General features: G+C 35.2%; 1 protein-coding gene across 1 annotated transcript in view; it reads left to right on the forward strand.

Annotated features, from left to right (window-relative positions):
* The window catches only part of Ca-alpha1T (Ca[2+]-channel protein alpha[[1]] subunit T), a 28026-nt gene extending 7389 nt beyond the window's left edge, over window positions 1–20637 (forward strand). Inside the window, exons 2-12 of the mRNA XM_085481258.1 lie at window positions 8209–8321; window positions 8813–8946; window positions 9419–9516; window positions 10582–10753; window positions 12653–12691; window positions 17856–17959; window positions 18281–18450; window positions 18915–19007; window positions 19480–19658; window positions 19829–19995; window positions 20572–20637. Coding sequence (XP_085337384.1) covers window positions 8209–8321; window positions 8813–8946; window positions 9419–9516; window positions 10582–10753; window positions 12653–12691; window positions 17856–17959; window positions 18281–18450; window positions 18915–19007; window positions 19480–19658; window positions 19829–19995; window positions 20572–20624 — 1322 coding nt within the window. The 3' untranslated portion in view covers window positions 20625–20637. The remainder of the gene's footprint in view (window positions 1–8208; window positions 8322–8812; window positions 8947–9418; window positions 9517–10581; window positions 10754–12652; window positions 12692–17855; window positions 17960–18280; window positions 18451–18914; window positions 19008–19479; window positions 19659–19828; window positions 19996–20571) is intronic.
* The last annotated feature ends 1394 nt before the right edge of the window (window positions 20638–22031 follow it).

The following is a 22031-nucleotide window of genomic DNA, read 5'->3' on the forward strand; positions in this document are numbered from 1 at the left end:
AAATGAGGCAATCATCCGCGACCTCGAACGACGCCGGAAGCGGCAGTCGATCGAAACAATTTGCTTGGTTGCCTCGGCCGCTTGATTGTCTATTAAGCACCGCGTAAATGAGCGCATCGATGAGAAACAGGTTGACGGGCCATCACCGACCGATCGACACGTAACGTGCACATGTAAAAATCGATCGCTTAAAGTATCGTTCACACGCAGTTCGGTTGGTGATATCGTGCAATTGATCTGGCGCGCGTTTATCGCGCGTTAATAAGAAAAATAAATTAACGGAAAAAAATTAACTCGTTTTCGAAAGTTCTTTATTACTAATTTCTCGTTGATGAAGTTAACGTTTGTCGAAATTGATTTCGTTGAATTTTTAATTAATCCAAAATAACGCGTTTCTCTGCTCGCGGTCGAAATTTCTATCGAGGCTCAAAAGAAGAAATTAATGAACTCTGGGGTTTGAATTTGCGTCTTTTATATATTGAATCTAAAATATAATATAATACGCTCGCGCGAAATAATACATGCAAATTTAATAAACGCGTCACATGGTGATTAATATATAATTTTATATGCGCGAGGCATCTCTTTTTAATGGTTCTGTTTTTTGTTTTCCAAAAAAATTTCTTCTTTTTTAAACCGTAGCTGCACAAATATCGAAGAATCATTGTTTTGCACTCTTTGCGCGAAGATTTTTCTTCCTCATTCGCAAAATTGGCAAATTATTCGAACAGTTAGTTTCCCCAATGCGGTTGCATTCCTGGAATTTATAGAGCTCGGCGTGCTTCCGTACCGCGATACAACAGCATTAATACGTGCTAGATTTATGTAAACGGTTGCACATTGCTGCACCGAGCCAAGATATTCTGCGGCACAACACTGCGCCGCACTGCAACAGCATTAATTCTTATGTGAACGGTACTTAACACGGTGGGGTTGCAACGCGAGCAGATTGTACCGTACGATAAACGGTTATCTAGGGCTCCGGGGTCTTGTAACACATACACACCTACATATTGTGCCCGCGGCTCTCTAGCGGAGTAATCGAATTGATTATTTTCCGCCGCCGTGCCGCGCCGTCGTCACTTATCTCCGCGCGATATGCGCGCGTTAAAACGAGAGCTCGGGATTTATTTTTAGCAGCTCGCGCACGTGGATCCGCGAGATAAAAGGCATTTGTCCCTTCGCTAGAATAACTGTCACGTTATTCTCGTAACGATTTAATTACTCATTCCGGAAATGAGAGATGCCTGTTTCGCTTCTGGGTTCTTCTTGGAATATCCGAGCGTGAAAATAGTTCCGTCACGGTCGAACTCGACGCGATGAAATGCGATCCTATATATTCGAGAGAATTTATGTAGGTATTTTCTTTTTTTCGAAACATTTTGAGTCATTTAAATCTTAAGAGAAATAAAAGCATGGTCTTATTCATATATAAGCTTTTTCCCTTCTTGAAAAAGAAATTCAATGTGGTTTGAGAAATTTTATATTTATGTGAAAAATACTTATTAATTTTTCTCCGTCCTCTTTCTCTCACTTTAAATTAATGATTTCAAAATTAATTAAAGTTAGCTTCGAGGAATACGTTGTTTTCATCTAATAAGTTTTGCGTGTAAATTTTTTGTCGTATAAGATTAACGAGCGAGCCGCAAAAATCAGTCGAGTCATTAATTATGACAGGATCAATATTTATCACGTTCGGTGTTTTTCTGTTCGATTTTCCGCGGACGAGACGGCGACGCGATGCTTTGTCTGAAAGTCTCATTATGATTTCTGCCCGACCGTAATACGCACGCAAGGTGAAAGGAAAACCTGACAAATTGTATATTTTCTACCGTCTAGTTTTGTCCTTCATAAATCGATCGCGACAAATTGCGGCGATCTTCTTCTTCTTCTTCTTCTTCTTCTTCTTCTTTTTTGATGACAGCCGTCGAGGTGGCTTGGGATAAGAGGGTGAGGAAATAATAAAATACGTCCTACCTTGACGTGGAGGGATTTTTGCATGATGATTTAGGTCTCTTCTCGGGGCAGCGTCGACTTCGCTGAATCGATCGTGTGACGGAATTTGAAAAGGAATTCGGTCGACATTTCTGACACTCCGCCGTGGCTTTTCCTCGTTCCTTCATATCAGACATCCTGTTGACTGAGCACCGATTGCGTGCTCGCAAGTACCACCGGATGCCTTTTCAACCATACGTGTTAAAGAACGTGAAAGAGGACGGTCGCTTTAATGGCGAGATATTGGTTCCAGTATATGTTACGGCATCGGAATTTCTGTTTCGGCGAATTAAATATATCGATGGTACCAGGCTTGAACAGATACTTTGAAACAAAATATTTAAATACAAGATAAAAGATACTGTTTGACATATATTTAAATACCATTGAAATACTTTGGTTTTGAAATATACTTAAATACTAATTGTATTTAGCTACATTTATAAATGCTTTTAAATACAATTATTATTTAATTTTTCTGATTATATACTATATATACTTAATATTCAAGTAATTATAAAAAAGATTGTTCTCGGCATTTTATTTTTATAACAAAGTGCATGATGTTTTCCTTTTAACATAGGGTATATAGGCATTATCTTTTTATTACACCATTTTCTGCAAGTGAAAAGCTATCGAGTTAATGGATAATAATAAAAGAGCATTGTGATATCTATTAATGTTAAAAATAATAATTACCTTCTTGTATTGCGTTATTTCAGTAATGCTCTGATATTTAATATTTTATAGGAAATTAGTATTATGAATCAAGAAGATCATATATTAGGATTAAAGGCTTGAATGTTACTGAAAGGTTTATAGCATATGAGTTTACAAAGGTGTGAAACGTCCCACACATATTCTCTTACGTATGTGACGAATATAACGCGTATAATGAAGATTAACTCTTATCCTCTGATTTACCCACCTTCAGATTTTAAAAATTAATAATAAATATATATATTTAAAAAATGTAGGTGGGTAAATTATAGAGGAAATTTGTTTCATATACAAAAAGAAATGTCTGAAAAATAAGATTGAAAGGAAACGAAGAAAAGAAATCAAACTATTGGATAAATGGGACAACTAATGACTTTTCAACGACAAGATTATTGTATATAGTATATATATTGCAACATGTGAATGAAAAATGTCTCAGTACCGTTTAATATCTGGATGTTCCGGTCGTTAGTTCTTCCTTCGTGTGTAGCAATTGTAGAATGATTAACCTTCCAGGAATGGCTTGGGCGGTGCGTGCTATGTAAGGGGATAAAAGTTAACAACAACAACAACAACACGATCCATTAGGTTCAGCGCGTAAAGCCTCACGTACATTCAGCCGTTTTCCACTTGAACGGATACACCTGTCCGATGTATCATCCGTGCACACCGATGCGGAATGCATCGTACGTGAACTGGAGCATTTATTACGTGCAGGAATAAAAAAGAAAACAATTATTTCGATGTGCGCAGATATTATCCTTTGTCTTTGTCAATTATACAACTTTATATAATAATTACGCAGATATATTACGCCCGCATTAATTACACGATTTTAGCTCGTTGAGTGTACGTCACAAGGTCACCGAGTGCTCGTCGGGATATAATATATTACGGTATTATATGTATATGTCACATTAATATACACATAAAACGTAATTAGCAATGAAGTATTTACGAAACTATATTTATCACGCCCAATTGAATAGCCAACTGATTACACGAAGGTTAATCGTAATTTGTCTGCCAATTATAATAATAATTATGTCACATTCTATATGATTTATTTGAAACAGCTGATAATTACAGATAGGGTTGGGAAGCTATGTATCTTAAAGTATCTGATCTTATTTAAATACAGTATTTACCAAATAATCAAGTATTTCAAATTTTTCAATTAATTATTTAATTTAAATGTATCTTGTATTTAAATGTATTTAATAATTACATATATATATATATATATATATATATATGCTATGTATTATTATACATATATAATATAATATATGCTATTATGTGTTTATTTTAATTATTATTATTTTATAAAGTTTAAAGTTCAAATAAACTTATCTTTCAAAGTGTTGAAATTAACTTACTTTTGATATTATTTTCATATAATTCTACCGTCAGATTATACACATCATACTTAATATTAAAGTAATTACAATAAAATCATCTACTATTACTATTATTAAAAAAAATTTATTTTTTAAATATTAGTAGATAATCTTTTTGTAATTACTTTAATATTAAGTATATAGTATATAATCAGAAAATTAAAAAAAGAATTGCATTTAATAGTATTTATAAATGTATTTAAATACAATTAGTATTTCAAAACCAAAGTATTTCAATAGTATTTAAATATATATACGTGAAACAGTATCTTGTATCTTGTATTTAAATATTTTGTTTCGAAGTATCTGGCCAACCCTGCTTACAGAGACACTGAATAATAAAAAAGATTTCTTCCTTTTTTTCTTTGCCGTGTTGAATGTATGCTTGGAAACTTGTTCTAATTTAAGACAAGGTTCTCTTTCTTATTCCAAATATCTCCAAGACGGAACCATCTCGTTTCAACTTGCAATTGTTAGACTCGATTTCGATAAAAGGAGAGTGAGCGTCTTCTCGAAGAATGCACGAATGTTTATTATATCAATCGACTTCCTTTGCATTAGCGTGCGAGTGACGTTTGCCAAGATGCGAGGGTTGCACACTGGAAAGAGCTCAGTAGAGGTCGTTTATTGATCGAGCACACTCCGAGCACGTTTGTGGGTAGCAGATAACGCAGACGGTTTCTCGAGATCCGCCTGTCAAAACCGTCGATGTGCTGGTTTTTAATGCGAGCATCCCGCTTCCTTCCCATCCGTTTTCTCGCGGCGATGAGACGTTACAGGTGCTCGCTGCCGTTTGTATATAAAGGCACGAGGAAGCTAAGAGGCTGCTCGCAGACTTTGCTCCCTCGATATCTCGACGCTGGCATACGAAATTGTGTCGGCGTGATAGATTGTTATTATGATACGATTTCGATTTACGAATCGCGCAGCGATCTATCATGCCTCCGACATGGGTGAGCTGCGTAGATTGTACAATTCCGTGTTTAATTGGAATTCAAAAGCGATCGCCTTCGAAATCGCTTTGATCCGCAATAACAGTAAAAGTTATAAAGACGTCTGTAATAGACGTTTGAAAAATAAAGACTTATCTTTTGACTTATCACTAACACAGATCTTAGACGTTTTGAAAAGCTCTTTTAGATATTTGCGTTGTCTATGCATTCTGATAGTATCGTATAATGTTATCTTCCTTATAGTTGTTGGACGTATATAAAAGTGCGGAAACGGGATTATTATGATTTAAATTTAAATTAAATTTTTAGAACTCATTTTAGAACTCATTTGAAAACTCATTTTAAGTTAGCTAGATGAGAATCTGCGCCGTTAAAGTCTAATTTGCCGAGAGTCTTTCGATTTTACGTGATACTTAAGTATCATTGCTGACGAACACCCGTCATGAAACTTCTGCTCAGATTAAATGGAAATGTTTTAAGGAGCCTAATGGCAGAGATTGATCCGTAGGCATCAAACGAATTGGGGTGTGTCGATTTTGTCGCTTTCATTAGTCTGATTACTTCTCGATTTCTGCCGGGAATATATCCCGAAGAACCGTTCAGCCAATATCGAGATGTACGAAATGTTCGTACATTCGCGTGATAAACCACGATCGATTTATTTTTAGTCTACCAATTTCCTGGCGCACACGGTCGAGCCATTTATCGCCCGGATACTGTAAAAAGCAGGGAAGGCTATATATGAAGATGGTCTTTCAAGTTCAGATGTCAGTATGTCACTTATATTTTCACCATTTTATTCTTTTTTTACATTATTTTTTCAAACGTGTACCGATGATTGATTCGAACGCGGATCACCTTCGAGGCCTATATAATTAAATGGACGCAACAAGTAGATTGCAGCAATTTCTGTTTTGATATAACGCGCCTTATATACTTTCAATGTTGTGCTTAGATGATTTTCAAATTAGCTAGATAAAGATGATTGATAAAAATATGTAACTTCATCTTAGGTAAGATGAAGATGATAATTTTCTAGATAATAATTTTTAAGACTGCTTATGTAAACGCAGTTATTTAAAAAAAACGTAAATTATAAAAGGAATGTAAAAATATATGTATTCATATTTTTATTTATAAATTTTTGTCGCTTACTGCTTAAGTTCTACTATTTAAGTATTTTTATGTGCTATGATTCTAAATCAAAATTATTTGAACATTATTCTAGATAATTTAATAAAGATAATACTTTTTTCATCTAAGATGCAGATATAGATAATACATATTTGTGTCTATACATATAAAGATAAGATGACGCCAAAGTTGCATCCAGATGATCATCTATATAATTTCATTTAGATAACAGCAAACACTGTATACTTTTAACCTTTCGAAAAGGGCGTCGGCCTCGCGTGTATAAACTCGATGTCAGTAGCCTGCTAGTCGACGTATGAATAGTCGTTTGCACGCGATGCTGATGGATATCGCGACATCATCGTAGCGCCGTCCTGTAAATTAAGGGTGGAGCGCGAATCGCGATTCTCCAAGTCGATCGATCTCACGTTTCTTATTCTCGCACGTCATGCATTTGATTTATTTCCGTTTTGGAAGAATAGCTTATTATATTAAAAGCTCTTATCTTATTATAGTATAAAAGTATTTTATACTATAATAAGACACGCACATATATATATATAAAGCATACTACTTCCTGTAAAAGTATTCGATAATTATTTTTTAATAATAAAAAGTACAAGCATTTATAAAAAGCTTGATCAAAAGATTATTAAGAATATGAGGATTAAAAGTGATAAAAAATATATATGTGTGTATGCATATAAAATTTATATTTATATAACATAAATTTTCTCGAATATATATATATATATATATTTTTTTTTATTTAAAATACTTAGAGTTGACAATAATATTAACATATAATTAATAATTATATTTAATACCAAAATATATTACAATTTCATTAAAAGCTGTAACTGCTGAAAATGAATAATTAGTAATTTTATGATTGGAAACTCTCATTACATTGTGCCAGTTGCACACATATCCCAATTATCGATTCCGATTTGACCCTGTACTGTATTACAATATATTTAGCATTTATGTGTCATAAAACACATTGAAGAAAAATCGTTCTTGTACAAATCGCAGATATAATAATGATCAAATCGTAATATTTTATTCATGTGCACTCATGTCCGCGATGTTATTTCTCTATTCGCGTAGAGATTAGAAAACACGATTAGATATAATCACGCAACTCTTGTCCATTTGTTAAATGGCGTGTGAAGAAGACACTGTTTAGGTGACGGTCACTTGGCAACGATAATCGATGTGTTTATTCTATTAAACAGAGTTGATTTTTATCGATCAAAAGAAATTACAAGTGCAATTATATGCTCTGCCAATCATTATTAACAATTTTATCTAACAAACAAGACGTACTTATGTTTATTTCGCAGATATATAAAGATTTGTTTCACTTTGATATTTATTAAAATACGATTCTCATTCCGCTTTTATTAAAATTATTTTACTGGTGATTTTAATATCTAGTAGATAATTCGAGCAATTAATTTGTATCTCATATTTATTTTCCATGCAACATTTTTATATGTAAAGATCTTTTTTATATTTGCTTGGCACAAATGTTCACACGTACTTGCGATCTGTTATCCTTGATTTCAGAAGAGGATGTGACAAATATTTAGAAAGAGAGATTTATCTTTTCCTTAACAAAAACTCACGTGGTTTGAAAGGGTGAGAATGCATAAAATATGATTTGATCGCATACATGTCAAGATCTTTTTTTATATTTGTTCGACACAAATGTTCATATGTTCTTGCGATCTATTATCCTTGATTTTAGAAGAGGATGTGAAGAATATTTAGAAAGAGAGATTTATCTTTTCCTTAATAGAAACTCACATGGTTCGAGAGGGTGAGCATGAATAAAATATTATGATTTGATCCCATGTAAGGTTTGATACATGTAAAGGTTTTTTTTTATATTTGCTTGGCACTCTGTTCACATGTACCTGCGATCTATTATCCTTGATTTGATAAGAGGATGTGAAAAATATTTCGAAAGAGAGATTGATCTTTTCCTTAACAAAAACTCACGTGGTTCGAGAGGGTTAGCATGATGGTGATTCTTCTAAACTGCATCACTCTAGGGATGTACCAGCCGTGCGTGGACGACCAGTGTGAAACGAATCGATGTAAAATATTGCAGGTACGTATGTCTCTCCCGCAAAACATAGCAGTTTTGGGGGCTGATGGAAGAAACGGATATAATCCGCGTTATCGCGGATTTGAGAAAGTAGAGTGTATCGAGCTTATTTGAATGGGAGCCATTTCCGTATAAGAACGCATTTGCAAGCCGGAGCCTGAAAGTGCCGATACCCAGAATCGGGAAATTTAACAATTCAATGAAGCCAACTTGGAAGACTCTGCATAACAGCAGCGATTACACAGCGCGCCAATAAGCAAATTAATCGATCGCGCATCTCGACACGGTTTCCGGCCGGCTCGCAATTAGTCTAGGCGGAGGAAGTGAAGGAGGGGGCGAAGGATGGGGGATGGGAAAGAGATGAGAAAATTACTGATACGGCTTGGCCGTTAATCGAATCCTCCAGTTGAATGCCCGTAATCAATCACGGCGAATTACGTCGATCGTTACTCTCCGTTCTAATCAAGCCGCGTTTTCCTGCTTACTTCTTCCAGATGTTCGATGATATCATTTTTGCCTTCTTCTCCCTGGAGATGACTATAAAGATGGTGGCGATGGGGATTTACGGTAGAGGAACTTATCTCGCGGATTCCTGGAATAGATTAGATTTCTTTATAGTGCTCGCTGGGTGAGTACTTGTTTCCGTTTGTTTTTCTACGCTTTGTTATAATTTTTTATTAAAATTTTTCTTGTCATTTTTTGAAATATATGTATTGTCGAATCTATGTGAGAGAGGTATTGAGTGACAATGAGGAGATACATTGTAATGACTTACAGATCGACAACTTTTTAAAAATAATTTACATTTTTTATAATCATAATTAATTAACTAAGATTGTATTTTTTATTTGTAATATAATTTTATAGATATGTATTTTTCGTTTAAATAATTATATAAAATATATTTGTAATTTTGTAACTTTTTACTTTATTAAATTCCAAAGTATACTAAATATATTTTGCATGAAGCGTATCACGTGAAATGTGATATATTATGAAATTAAAACAAGATTGTTGTGCAAATCATAAAAAATGTCAAATAATTGAAAAAGTGTGGACAGCAAACACTAAAAAGGAGTTCTGTTTGGACTTGCTTGTAGCGCTTTGGAATACTGCCTAAATGTGGAAAATATGAATCTGTCAGCCATACGAACGATAAGGGTTTTAAGGCCATTACGAGCGATCAATCGTATACCAAGTAAGTACATGATTTTCGCGATATGTCAAAAATCTCGACGATTGACAGTTTACTCCGATTTGCTCTCGTCGTCGATTTCACGGTGCATTGATGAGCGCATAACTGCCGCTTGTAGATCCTAGTGCACTCACGGTTGAATTCATCGTGAAATTGAAACGAAGCAAAGGCAAAGGAGTACGATATCGATCAAGAGCAAGTGAAGTTGGAGTAAGATGTGAACTATATATTATCTTATATTTCAAGATTGAATCGCATAAGCGTGAAATATATACAATATGCTATATTCTTCGAGAATTTGTAATATTCATTTTAATAACAGATTTTAGGATCGATATTTGTATTCTATATTGTATCTCGGTCTAATCTTATCTTAATTTCATCATGACTTGCAAATTACAAATTATTGAGAGGACGCTTGTGTGAACATCAGATTTCTAAAGCAAAATGAATGATTCAATCTTAATGTGATTTACAAAATTTGAATTCGCAATTGTAATATTTAACATTAAAATATTGGAAAATAGTTATGAATTATGGTTTTATTAGAGTTTCTTTTAGAATAATCAGAGTGGAAATTCATATATTATATCTGTCATTAATATTACAATTGTTTAAATTATTGTATCATATGATATGTATTTTCGAATTGCCACAAACCAATCATTTTTAATCATTTATCGAGAGATTTTTCTTTTAAAATTTACCCTGAAAATCATGATAATTGTAAGACAATATTGGAAGAATTTCACGAGTTTTTCTGATCAATATTTATCACAATAAAAATATTAATATATGCACACCGTAAAATTAATCGAACATATTTTATATCTTATTGTAGTTAGATATCAATATTTTTATTATAATAAAAATTTTAAGAGAAAATTCTCTCTGCGTAGAATTAAAGAATAAAGTAATGTAAAGCTATTTCAGTGAACCCGAAGAAGAATTCTGGAAGCAGTATTCTCTCTCGATGCAAGGAATTTTATAAATATCGATCATCAACTACATACACTTATATATTTATCAATCATTTATGAAATGTTATTTCTACGAAATCCTCAACAGGTATGCGGATATTGGTGATGCTGCTACTCGACACTCTTCCTATGTTAGGCAACGTTCTGTTACTGTGCTTCTTCGTCTTCTTCATATTCGGCATCGTCGGCGTGCAACTGTGGGAGGGTATATTACGCCAACGTTGCTTCCTCAAGGCTCTACCCAACGTCAAGTACCCCGAGTAAGTCGGCGAGAATCTTAAGACGATTCGTTCGATATTCGAGCCAATCGATTATTATTATTTTTTTTTTTTATGAATGTTCGACTTCGATTTTTCACGTTACGCCTCACACTGCATCGCATCTCGTTGATTTTTTTTTTCGCTGTCTATCTTTCGATCGCTGTGCAGTTTTTCAAGGGCGGCATCACATTGGTGTCTTTTTGTCCAAATGCCGAGCACGTATTTTTTCGGCGAATAAATATGCAAAAATTAAATGACATCATATTCGACAATTGTCATTATTATTTAAAAAAAGTACTTTTTGCAATACCGTACAGTGGACGGTAAAATTTTGCGTTCGGCACGAAACAATACTCGATCGTGACAATTTTTATATCTGAAAACGTAAAAAACGTAAAAAAAGAAAAAGTGAATCGAGGCGTTTGTCGTACATTTGAAACACACTTTTGCAATGTTTGCGATGTCTCTATTTTGGGATCTTTTGCAATAACATATTTCGAATACATAAACGTTAAGAGTGATAGTTTTTGTAAATTTTATTTACGCTATAAATTATGGATATTAATGTTTATTGTATTCAAGATACGCTATTGCACAAAAGTTCTATTACCTAGTCTACAGTTTTTTATCAGATAGATTTTTGCTTAGATACAGTGTTTTGATTTTTTTGACATGCTTGCAATTTATTTTTATCGCTTCAAACAATCGTCATTGTGCGTATTTTCTCAGGGTTTTAATTGTGAAACTTGCGAGGGTGAGATTTATTGTAGTCAAAGATTCGCGAGCGCCGATCACAGATGTTGTTTGTGATTCGGCATCGAGTAAACGACTTGATATATCGGGCGATTCGCTCGCACGAGAAAACCCAACCAATCTATCTAATATATACCAGATTGCATGACGAAGTAGCTCGAATTGTCGCAAAGCATCGCTTGCCGAGTTTTTCTCGCTGTAAATTTAACGCTCCGCTTTTTTTTCGCTCTTCGCTCTTTGTCTTTCGCAAGTTACTATTTTGCCCTGGATCTTGCTTTTATCAGACATCGATATCTATTCAGAATACAAGTGCAAACTTTCATAACTCGCGTTCACTCTGTTCGGCTTATCACGAAACTATCCGCAAATAACAAGTGGTTGATCGCGAAAATGGATAATTAAATAATTTATGTATGCAATATTACGTTACATAACGTAATATTACGTACATTATATTACGCTACATACGTTATATGACGTAAATAGCGGAAAATTTATCACGGATATATGGATTATCGCGGATTATCACGGATTATCATATAATATGTAAATGATATTTATATACCTTTTTTTTCTTATATTTAAAAAATGTTTTCTCTATTTTTGCGAAAATATTTCTAACGTTTTTAGTGATTCGATGTATGCGACATCTCTATTTAAACATAGAAAAAGAGATAATTTAGTGTAAAGTGAAAATTTGATACAAAAATAGATCGTGGAACGTAAAAGAGGCCAAGGTTTCTTCTGCTTTGAAAAAAGAGCGCAAATTACTTGAATTTTACCAACATGACAGTTTTACAGCAATCTTTCTGTCAAACCTTCAAGTATCGATTTGGGAACTGTTATCGGCGTGTTTTAGATAAGGAATATATTATATCGATGGCGAAAGGGACCGGAGGAAAAGTTCGTGAAAAGCCCTTCGTGAATGGATCTGTACATTCTACTTCCTGAACTTTTGCTTTTACAGGAACATCGTGTTAGGCGATCTAAAAATGTTCTATCTCACTCTCTTCCCTTTATTCTCTTTTTCTCTCCCTCTCTCTCTTTTTCTCTCTCCTTCTCCTCGTGACTATAAAAAAAGAAAACTAGACATGTAAGTACATGACCCCAGGGAGGCAGTGACAGGCTGTTGTTTCGCTGTTGCAGGTTACTCTCGGACGAGTACTCGGTTCGATCACGCATTTAGTAAGCTCTAGTAGAGAACAATGTGCTGTACATACATATATATATCTCTCTCTCTTTCTCTATCTCAATAATACATATACCTCTATGAATCACAGAATATACATACACGTGGCATCCATATGTACATATGTGTATATACATGCAACCATACGTGATGTGCATATGTATATATTATCTCTCTATCTTTCTCTCACTCTTCTTCTTCTTCTTCTTCTTCTTCTCTTCCCACTCGCCCACTCTTTCTCGCTCTCTCTCTCTTTCTCTCTCTCTGTCTATCTTTCTCTTCTCTCTTAAACCACTGTACCAGTGTGCGAAACTGTACCGTAGTGTGTACTCACATAGAGCATGTCGACTCGAATCGTTGACGAATAAAATACTGTTTTGAATATAACTCTATAAATTGAGGAGATGATGGTTTCAAGAATCCCGAGAGCGAGAAGTGAAATCAATCCTCCTGAACTTCGAAATAGTATTTTAGTGTCCGAGTTACTTCATGAGTCTTTACACTTAGTGTCTGGCACTAAAGTTCTCTCTTCGACATATATATATATATATATATATATATATATGTATATATATATATATATACCAGCTGTACATAAATCGTGCGATTCGGAAAGATCGGAGATACAGGATGATGAGATGGAGGAATGGTGAATCCATATAATTTGTGTTGACGGCCCGAAACTTTCACGTTTTTCCACGAGATTTACTTACTCCGATAAACTCTTCGGTTACTTCGAGATGCACGAGTCGATGTTCTCTCCTCTCTCTTTGCTCTGGACATATATTTTCCTGATGTGATCTTTCGTCGCTCGTATCTCACAATCTCACTCTCTCTCTCTCTCTCTCTCTCTCTCTCTCTCTCTTTCTCTCTATTTTATCCTTCCTCAGCGTGTCTAGTCAGTAACGATGCTTTCTGCATATGTGAACTCGATCGTTTAAACAACTCTGTGTGTATGTGTGTGCGTGTGTGTGTGTGTGTGTGTGTGTGTGTGTATGTGTGTACGATATCGGTGGTCTCTGTGGTTTCACTACATCGCACCGCTTTCACGTAGTGTATCGTTTTGTTATACAGGGTGTTCCGGATTACTAAATAGCTTTTACGGATTTTTAGATGACTGTAAACTCGAGAATGGAAAGATTAAAATCACTTTTAATCTTTTACAGTTAATAAAAGCTTGATATAATTGACGTTTCTTGTTAAGGAAAAAGCCGACTGCACATCCCTCGAAAAATCCTGCTGCATCTTGAGAAACATCCTGTATATCATAATGACATTACTAACATTAATTAATTATTACACCGTGATACGAGTTCGAATTCTAAAGCATCGCAGAGAACATTTCGTTTTCGTTCATAGAAATGTCGGAGAGGATGAAAGTTTAGGGAAAACTGCGAGCTTGATCGCGCGCTTTAAGATCCTAATAAATGCATACTTGCAATTCTTGTCTCGCGCGCGAGTCATTTTAATTCCAAACTTGCGTAGCGGGAGAAGTAGGCTCCATAAAGTTCTAAGCCCAGAGAGAGAGAGCTAATTAAACACGCGGTGCTTGCGCGGTCTATTCCGGTATACGTAGCAGCTATTTTCGAACGTTTATCGACTTCTGCACGGACTTACTGCCATTCCTGTACCCTGGTAGCGCAACTCTGGAGCCATTGCGGACAGCGATGGCCCTAGAAGAGATTTATCAACTTCAATTCATTTTTAAAGTCATTTTTCTCTAAGCCAAATATACACCTGTTCTCCTGGAAATGCATCCCAAAAGGGATACTGGCGATTTTCGCGATGAGTATCGCAGCAGTAGGAGATTTTCATTCAGATTTTTTGACAAGAAAGTAAAAACATAAATTTATTTATTTCATAATCGAGGATTTTTTTATATTATACAGGGTGTCTGACATAAAGTGTCACACCGAAAATATACAAGTGGATCTCTTATTTGGAGAGAATTTTTTCTCTGCAAAAATGTCGAGGAAAGCCATCATTTTTTTGCATGTTCCCAATTTTTGCCATCATGTATCTTTATAACTATTAAAATTTTATTAAAGTAAAGTCTACTTGAAATTAATTGAAGAATGTGGTTTTGTTAATATTTTATTTCCACAAGGCTTAGTTTGCGAAATACCCTTTATTTTCAATCGCTTATAACTCGAAAATGATTGATGCCTCAATATTTTTGCTGAGGAAAAATTGTCTCCAAATAACAAAGATCTACTTGTATATTTTCGGTGTAACACCTTATGTCAGACACTGTATATTCTGTATATTCGTCATATTTTATCTGATGTATGTGAGAACATCGAGGTGCTATTGCTAATCGCGGAAAGCAAAGTCGCCAAAATGCGCGCACATGGTGACAAGGTGACCAGATTGTGAGATTTTAATAAGAAACTTTCTTTTCTTATTGTGAAAAAAATATTATTTTTGAGTACTGTTGTAGATTCATATCCTATAGAAATATAAAATTATTAAATTGCATTATTTTTATGTCTACACGGGGTGTCTCCGAACTGGTGGAAAAGTTTTTAATGTCAAATTCCTAGTATTATTTGGAAACGAGTTTTCCTTAGTGAAAATGTTAAGGAAGGCCATCATTTTTATCATGTTCCCCCAATTTTTGTTATTATGTATCTTTATAACTAAGCTTTATATTAAAATTCGATTAAAGCAAACTCTACCTAAAATTAACTGAAGAATGTAGTTCTCTTAATATTTGATTTCCACAAGGCTTAGTTTTCAAAAAGCTTTTATTCTCAACTACTTATAATTCGGAAATTATTGGTGTCTCGATATTTTCGCTGAGGAAAAATCGTCTCCAAATGATACCAGGAATCTACCATTAAAAACTTTTCCGCCAATTCTGGGACACCCTGTATATATCTAATTTTCTGAACAAACTTGAAACCTTTTTTCGCCATTATATTATTTCACGTGATTAGTCCTAAATCAGATTAATTTGGCATCGAGAGAAAGTCTAAGCATGAATACGAAAGTTTATCGAAAGTTGGAACGAGGCGAGACATTATGGGGATTGAGCGGTCAAACGGGACATATTGTTTAAAAGTAGGACATCTGGTCATCTTATATACAAGAGAATCTAGAACGACCGGCACGATCAGCACAGCAAGCACGAACGAGTGAAGCGCACGTCTTATACAAGTACGACACGCAAATTAAGGGGAGTCGATCATAGAGGCGATCATGTGTACGCTGCTGATTAAGCATATATAGTGTGTGTGTGTATGTGTGTGTGTGTTTGAATAGCATATAGGATTGTGTCGCACAATCTTAGACAGTATAGACTATTCCTATCGATCGCGTATTTTTTTCTGTTCACTCAATGAATTATATATTTATTTTCAGATCGTATATTTAAAAGATATTATTTTACGAGGAGCTGCTGTTAAAAAGGCCATGTACTAATAAAGAATAATATTTTATTTTTAAGTTAAAAAGGGCAATGTAAAGCACGGGATAGAGTGAGATCAATTATTTCATTTTTATTATACGAAGACGTGATTATCAATCACGTGGATATCTAAGAATTCAGAATAAATGGTGCCAAGATATTGTCATAAAGGAATAATGGAGTTTGGAGAAAGATAGTGCTTTCCAATTCCAAGGGGTGTAGCATAAAAATAGGAATTATTAATTACTGAGACATCACGTCATTTATCCTTACTCTTTGTGTACTAATATATTTCAAGGATTATTCACATATACAGTATTTTATCACCACTATCTTAATTTCCATTTCTCATTTTATATATACCTATGTATGTATATATTTAATTTTAATATCTATTATCTAATAACTCTTAATATAATAATAATAATAATATCAAATAATTTATCCTTTGCCATATTAAACATTCAATTCTATCTTATTCAAAGTTCAATATCTATCGAACTTCTCTAAGAACAAGGTTTCACTCATGCAATTCGACATTATTGTAACTTCTAATATTTAATATATTTCAGTGTTTTTTTAATTCTCAATTATTTATTACACAATTCGATATCACGTTCTTTACGAGGAACATTAATTGTGTGTTTCTTTTCGCACAACTGCCGAATATTTTCGGCGTGATATATAATATACACGCGTGCACGCAAACTCGTGTCGGTTTACACACATCTGCATTAATATATTTTCTCTCAATCGTTGCGCACGTACGTTGTACATCAGCATCTATATACGTGTACGTATATATACTATATGAGGTGTCCGAGAATCATCGAACGAGCTGTCTCGACCAGTGATATAAACAGGGTCGAAAATGTAAGCGTGACACAGAAAGCTGACAAGGGAACGCGCCCGATTTTCCGAACAATGCGTGCTATTCGCAGCGAGATCTCAAAGCGAAATATGCACGTTAAGTATGTTGTATCGATTTGACGAATCAATGCCACAACAGCGTCACGCCGACAATAATTTGTGCGCGCGGCGTAGGTCGTTTTATTCGATTTCATTCGAATGCATACACAACCTTCGGAGTCTATAGCTATATACGCTCCGAAGCAACTCCGATCGATTGCATTTACATATTTTCGGTTCTAGTATCCATTTACGCAAGAAGTCGCACTGGGAGCTCCTCCGGTAATTCCGCGACCCTCTGTATATTATATATACCATGAATATATGAATATCATATGTATGTAGGATGATTCACGAAAAACTGCTATCTAAAATAACTGCTTATTCATGACTCGGTTGAATTTTAAAAATATACTCTGTGTGTGTGTGTGTGTGTGTGTGTGGATGTGTTTTTTTTTTTAATCATTTCAAAAAATATATCATTGAATTAATTTTTTATCGCCAGCAAAGTCCTTCATATCTTTAAGAATGTAAAGTATAAAAATTTGTCTGCTCTCGACGAAATACATTTCATTTTCCTTTGCAAATTTTTTTTCTAATTAGTGAATAAGAAGTTATTTTAAATGGCAGTTTGTAATGATTCACCCTGTACATATATGCTATATATTATATTATATTAAACACGCTGCATAGCTACATATACAATGTACGCATAAGCGAAGCATGCGAAAGAGTGCATCCGTGCATAATAAGGCATATGCACGCAAGTCTTAAAACGTAAGGATCTATGAGAAGATTGGTGTGCGTAGATCGATTTAATCGTCGCTTCGTTGATTTTCCAGTGATCTGGAGAAGTATTTCGAGTATCAGGGTCAGGATTACATTTGCTCGCGTCCCGACGACAGCGGGATGCACTCCTGCAGTAATCTGCCGCCGCTTAAATTGGGTGAGTACATCCTTTCTCTTACACAGAGCTCCGAATTTCTACAATAATGTCATATGATATATAGCACATGCTTGTCTTCCAATTTTAATTTAATTTAACATTTAATAATTTTAAGATTGAAATTGAGTTTGATGTAATTTTGCGCTTTTATAAAATCCAGAGATGTTTCATGCAGTGAGTTTTTTAAAATTTACATGACAGACGCTTGAAAAAATTCAGAGCTTTCTTCGAGTTCTAAAATTCGAAATATGCGCCACATATTTTCGGATAAAAGTTATGAACCAACTCGTAATCGAACGGATCGGCGTTTCTCGCATTCAGGAAACGTGGTGTGCAACAATACCGCTAACAGTAACGTCACGTTCATCAGCAATGACACCTGCGTTAATTGGAACTACTACTACACCGAGTGCAAGGGCCAGGGCAACAATCCATTCCAAGGAACAATTTCATTCGATAACATCGGTCTCGCCTGGGTCGCCATATTTCTTGTGAGAGCGCTCTCGTTACTTGTCCTACATTCGTTCAGATACGAATTATTCACGGACATGCATGTGTACATTTACTTGTGTACACGTGTGTGGAATGGAATATTTTTCCCATTTAAGTAATGTACTTTTACGGCGCTTGAAAATCGGTAGACGTGCGGATCACGCACATTAGTCTCGCGATAGAGGAAAATTATTCTATCAGTAATATTGCGAACAAATTGCTTTTCATTTCATAGGATGTTATCGCGAGTGAATGATGCGCTAGTTAGTAATTTCGTATCTCTGATGTGATGATATTAATGTAGAAAGCTTTATTGATGTATATCTTTTTTCATTTTTTACGAAATTTCGCAAATGACGCGTTTCGATATATATTTTTGATACACAAATACTCTTGATTTATTGATTAATTTATCACTATTTCACCTTGTAATTCCGAGTAGCGCAATCGTGTTGATTTGCAGGTAATTAGTCTGGAAGGATGGACGGACATAATGTATTACGTGCAAGACGCCCACTCCTTCTGGGACTGGATATACTTCGTTCTCCTGATAGTCGTAAGTGCTCCATTTCCTATTCCGACGCTTTGCAATATGTAAAATATAATGAATAAAACGTGACAGAAGTAGCTATATACGCGCTGCTTATTTCTCACATTCTTTCTTATTTTCTACACTGGAAAACAAATTGTTAACTTGACCAAACCTTTCGACTAAATACTATTTTGTATATTTTACTTCAATATTAATATATGTTCAATTAACAAAAGAGTAATTTAATTGAAAGGTTTAATCAAATTAATACATTTTTTAGTGTACCTTTTTATAACATGGATATCCAAAATAAAAGTTTCACAATGCAAACAATCATTATAGTCATGTGTATATGTGTGTGTATATTTGCTAGTAAAATAAGATTGAATCGAATGTTTACAAAAAAGGGCAGCGACAATAATATATTATAATAATAAAAAAAAAATGCAAAAGGCAATTTGAGGGCCAGTGAATGACAGGGGGCCCGCATTTGCAGATCGGCTCGTTCTTCATGATCAATCTCTGCTTGGTCGTAATCGCGACGCAATTCTCGGAGACGAAGAAACGGGAGATGGAGAGGATGCGGCTGGAACGCGCGCGCTACCATTCGACCTCGACGCTCGCGTCGTCCACGAATACCTCGGAGCCTACTACTTGTTACGCCGAAATCGTCAAGTGGGTACTCGTCGTCGTTGCATCCCGAGGACGCTATTCGCGCGAGCCTCTCGTCGCCTCACTCCGCGAAATATTTTTCTCGGCACGCTCGTTTCTTTTTTTTTTTTTTTGCCTCTTTTTTTTTAGTCACACCGAGGTGACAACTCAACTCGACGTCTCTTTTTTCACAGATACATCGCTCACCTTTGGCGACGGGGTAAACGAAGACTGATGAAGCGGTATCGCCTGTGGTTGTACAAGAGGCAGCAGAAGCGAGAGCAGAATCTGCTCAAGGAACAGCAGAGCCAAACGATTCGCTCGAATGCTGCTACTGGGGGATTGAATCGAGTACCGGGCGGTGAGTGTCTTCCATCCTCATAGAAGAGTCTCATGAGCTGAAATTAAAATAAATAAATAAATAAAAACAAAAATCAAAGATAAATAAGAAAAATGTATAGATTTAAAACATTTTATTATTAAATCCACATGGTGTAGAAACTACTGTTACATCAAACTACTGTACTTCAACACTATATATATTACAACTACTTTTTCCTTACACTACCTATATATTACAGTGTAAAGAAAAAGTTAGTTTATAAGTTTGTTTTTTCTTTACACTGTAATATAGTGTTAAAGTACATGTTCGTATTAAATTGATTATTGTAAATAATTGGTTGCAACATTAATGAAGACTGTCGCACAGTTGAAACGTTTGTTGCAACAGTAGTTTCTACACAATGTGGATTTAATAATAAAATGTTTGATTTAATAACATCCGTATAACGTTGCTCGTTAGTTGGCCTGATTTCATCACAAAAGTACGTTATTTTATAAATACAAGATCGAGATTATTTTTGTTTAATTTATTGTTAATGTTTAAATAAGGGTCTGAAAATTCCTAAACGCAAAAATATCTCGCAATTGTACGCAGATAGAAGACTGCATCACGGAAGGTGTCCGCGGCTCCTCGCCGCGTTGGATTAGGCCGAAAAGAAGCTAAATTAGACAGCAGCCACTAGCAAGCACGCCAGCAACAACAACGTGCAGGGTTCTGCAAGTGATCAAGCGAGGCGGTCAGAAGGAAACGTTAGCATCCGATCCGTGACACCACCTTGCATCAGCTTAGTGAAAGTCAACAAACAACGAAAGACAACGGGAAAAAGAATGCAGGTACAACGGCAGCGAGGGAAAACTTGGCATCGAGCCCTCGAGCGAGCCCCCGTAGATTCCAAACCTGCTTAGAATAAACCGCAACTCATGCAAATCGAGGGCGTTAATTACGTATGTCGCGTTAGACACATCATGTTGATCGCGAGGAATCGCGATTAATTGCGTTTGCAACGAAATACATATATCGTCGAACTCGTTCGCCGGAAATTGCGTTCCTTTGTCCGTCAAGTATTTCATTTTCCCGAGGCGGGATGAGAAACAGCCCGGCTTTCTCTCGTCTCGAGCTTAACGATCAACCAATCTGTATCTCCGTTTACATTTGGATTCGCGACAAAGGCTCCATTCGTCTTCCGGCTCTTCCTCGGATCTCTGGAAGAGAAAAATCCCCTCGATCCAAGGACGAGAAGCAACCACTCCCATGTATAACAATGGCGTCTCGTTCATCATATCAGCCGGACACGAATAATCCTCGCTCGCGACCCCGTGAGTTATGAAACGCGGAATAACAAATGTTTGTGCCTTCGCGTTCTCGCGTGACGTCGTGTGACGTCACGTGTCGAGTCGGGAAGTGCAACCGCGATTTTGGGACGGAATATCGGCCTCGATATCGGAATCCTGGAATCTTCTCGCGCGCGACCCGCCCGAAATTTCATCGGATATATACATTAAATAATATTGACTTTTTACAAAAATATCCAATATTCACAAATTTTGTGCAAGGCGAATTATGGAAAAAAAGCTAAATTATATCCTAATGAAATAATGATACCATACTTTTTGTATTTAGATGACTTTGAAATTAATAATCCTCTTGGATCTCACGCTAAGGTTCATTCAATTTGTAATGTTTACTATTCTTTCCCGTGTTTTCCGGTGGAAGAATCAAAATTGGAAAATGTATTTTTTGCTGCAACTATAAAATCTACTGATGTAAAAAATTATGGAAATGAAAAATGTTTTCAGTTTCTCATAAATGAATTAAAATATTTAGAAGTAAATGGTATAGACATTAAAATCGATGAAAACTCAATTGTACGCGTTCATTTTATCTTGGGTTTGGTGCTTGGAGATAATTTAGGATTAAATTCATTTTTAGATTTTAATAAATCGTTTTCAAGCAATTTCTTCTGTCGACTTTGTAAAGTAGAAAAAGTTGATTGTCAAAAACTAAACATTGAAAATAAGGAATTGATGCGAACAATTACAAATTACGATGATGAC

The sequence above is a fragment of the Nylanderia fulva genome, unplaced genomic scaffold, assembly GCF_048542155.1.
Source record: "Nylanderia fulva isolate GAGA-0341 unplaced genomic scaffold, ASM4854215v1 Scaffold17, whole genome shotgun sequence".
Taxonomy (NCBI): domain Eukaryota; kingdom Metazoa; phylum Arthropoda; class Insecta; order Hymenoptera; family Formicidae; genus Nylanderia; species Nylanderia fulva.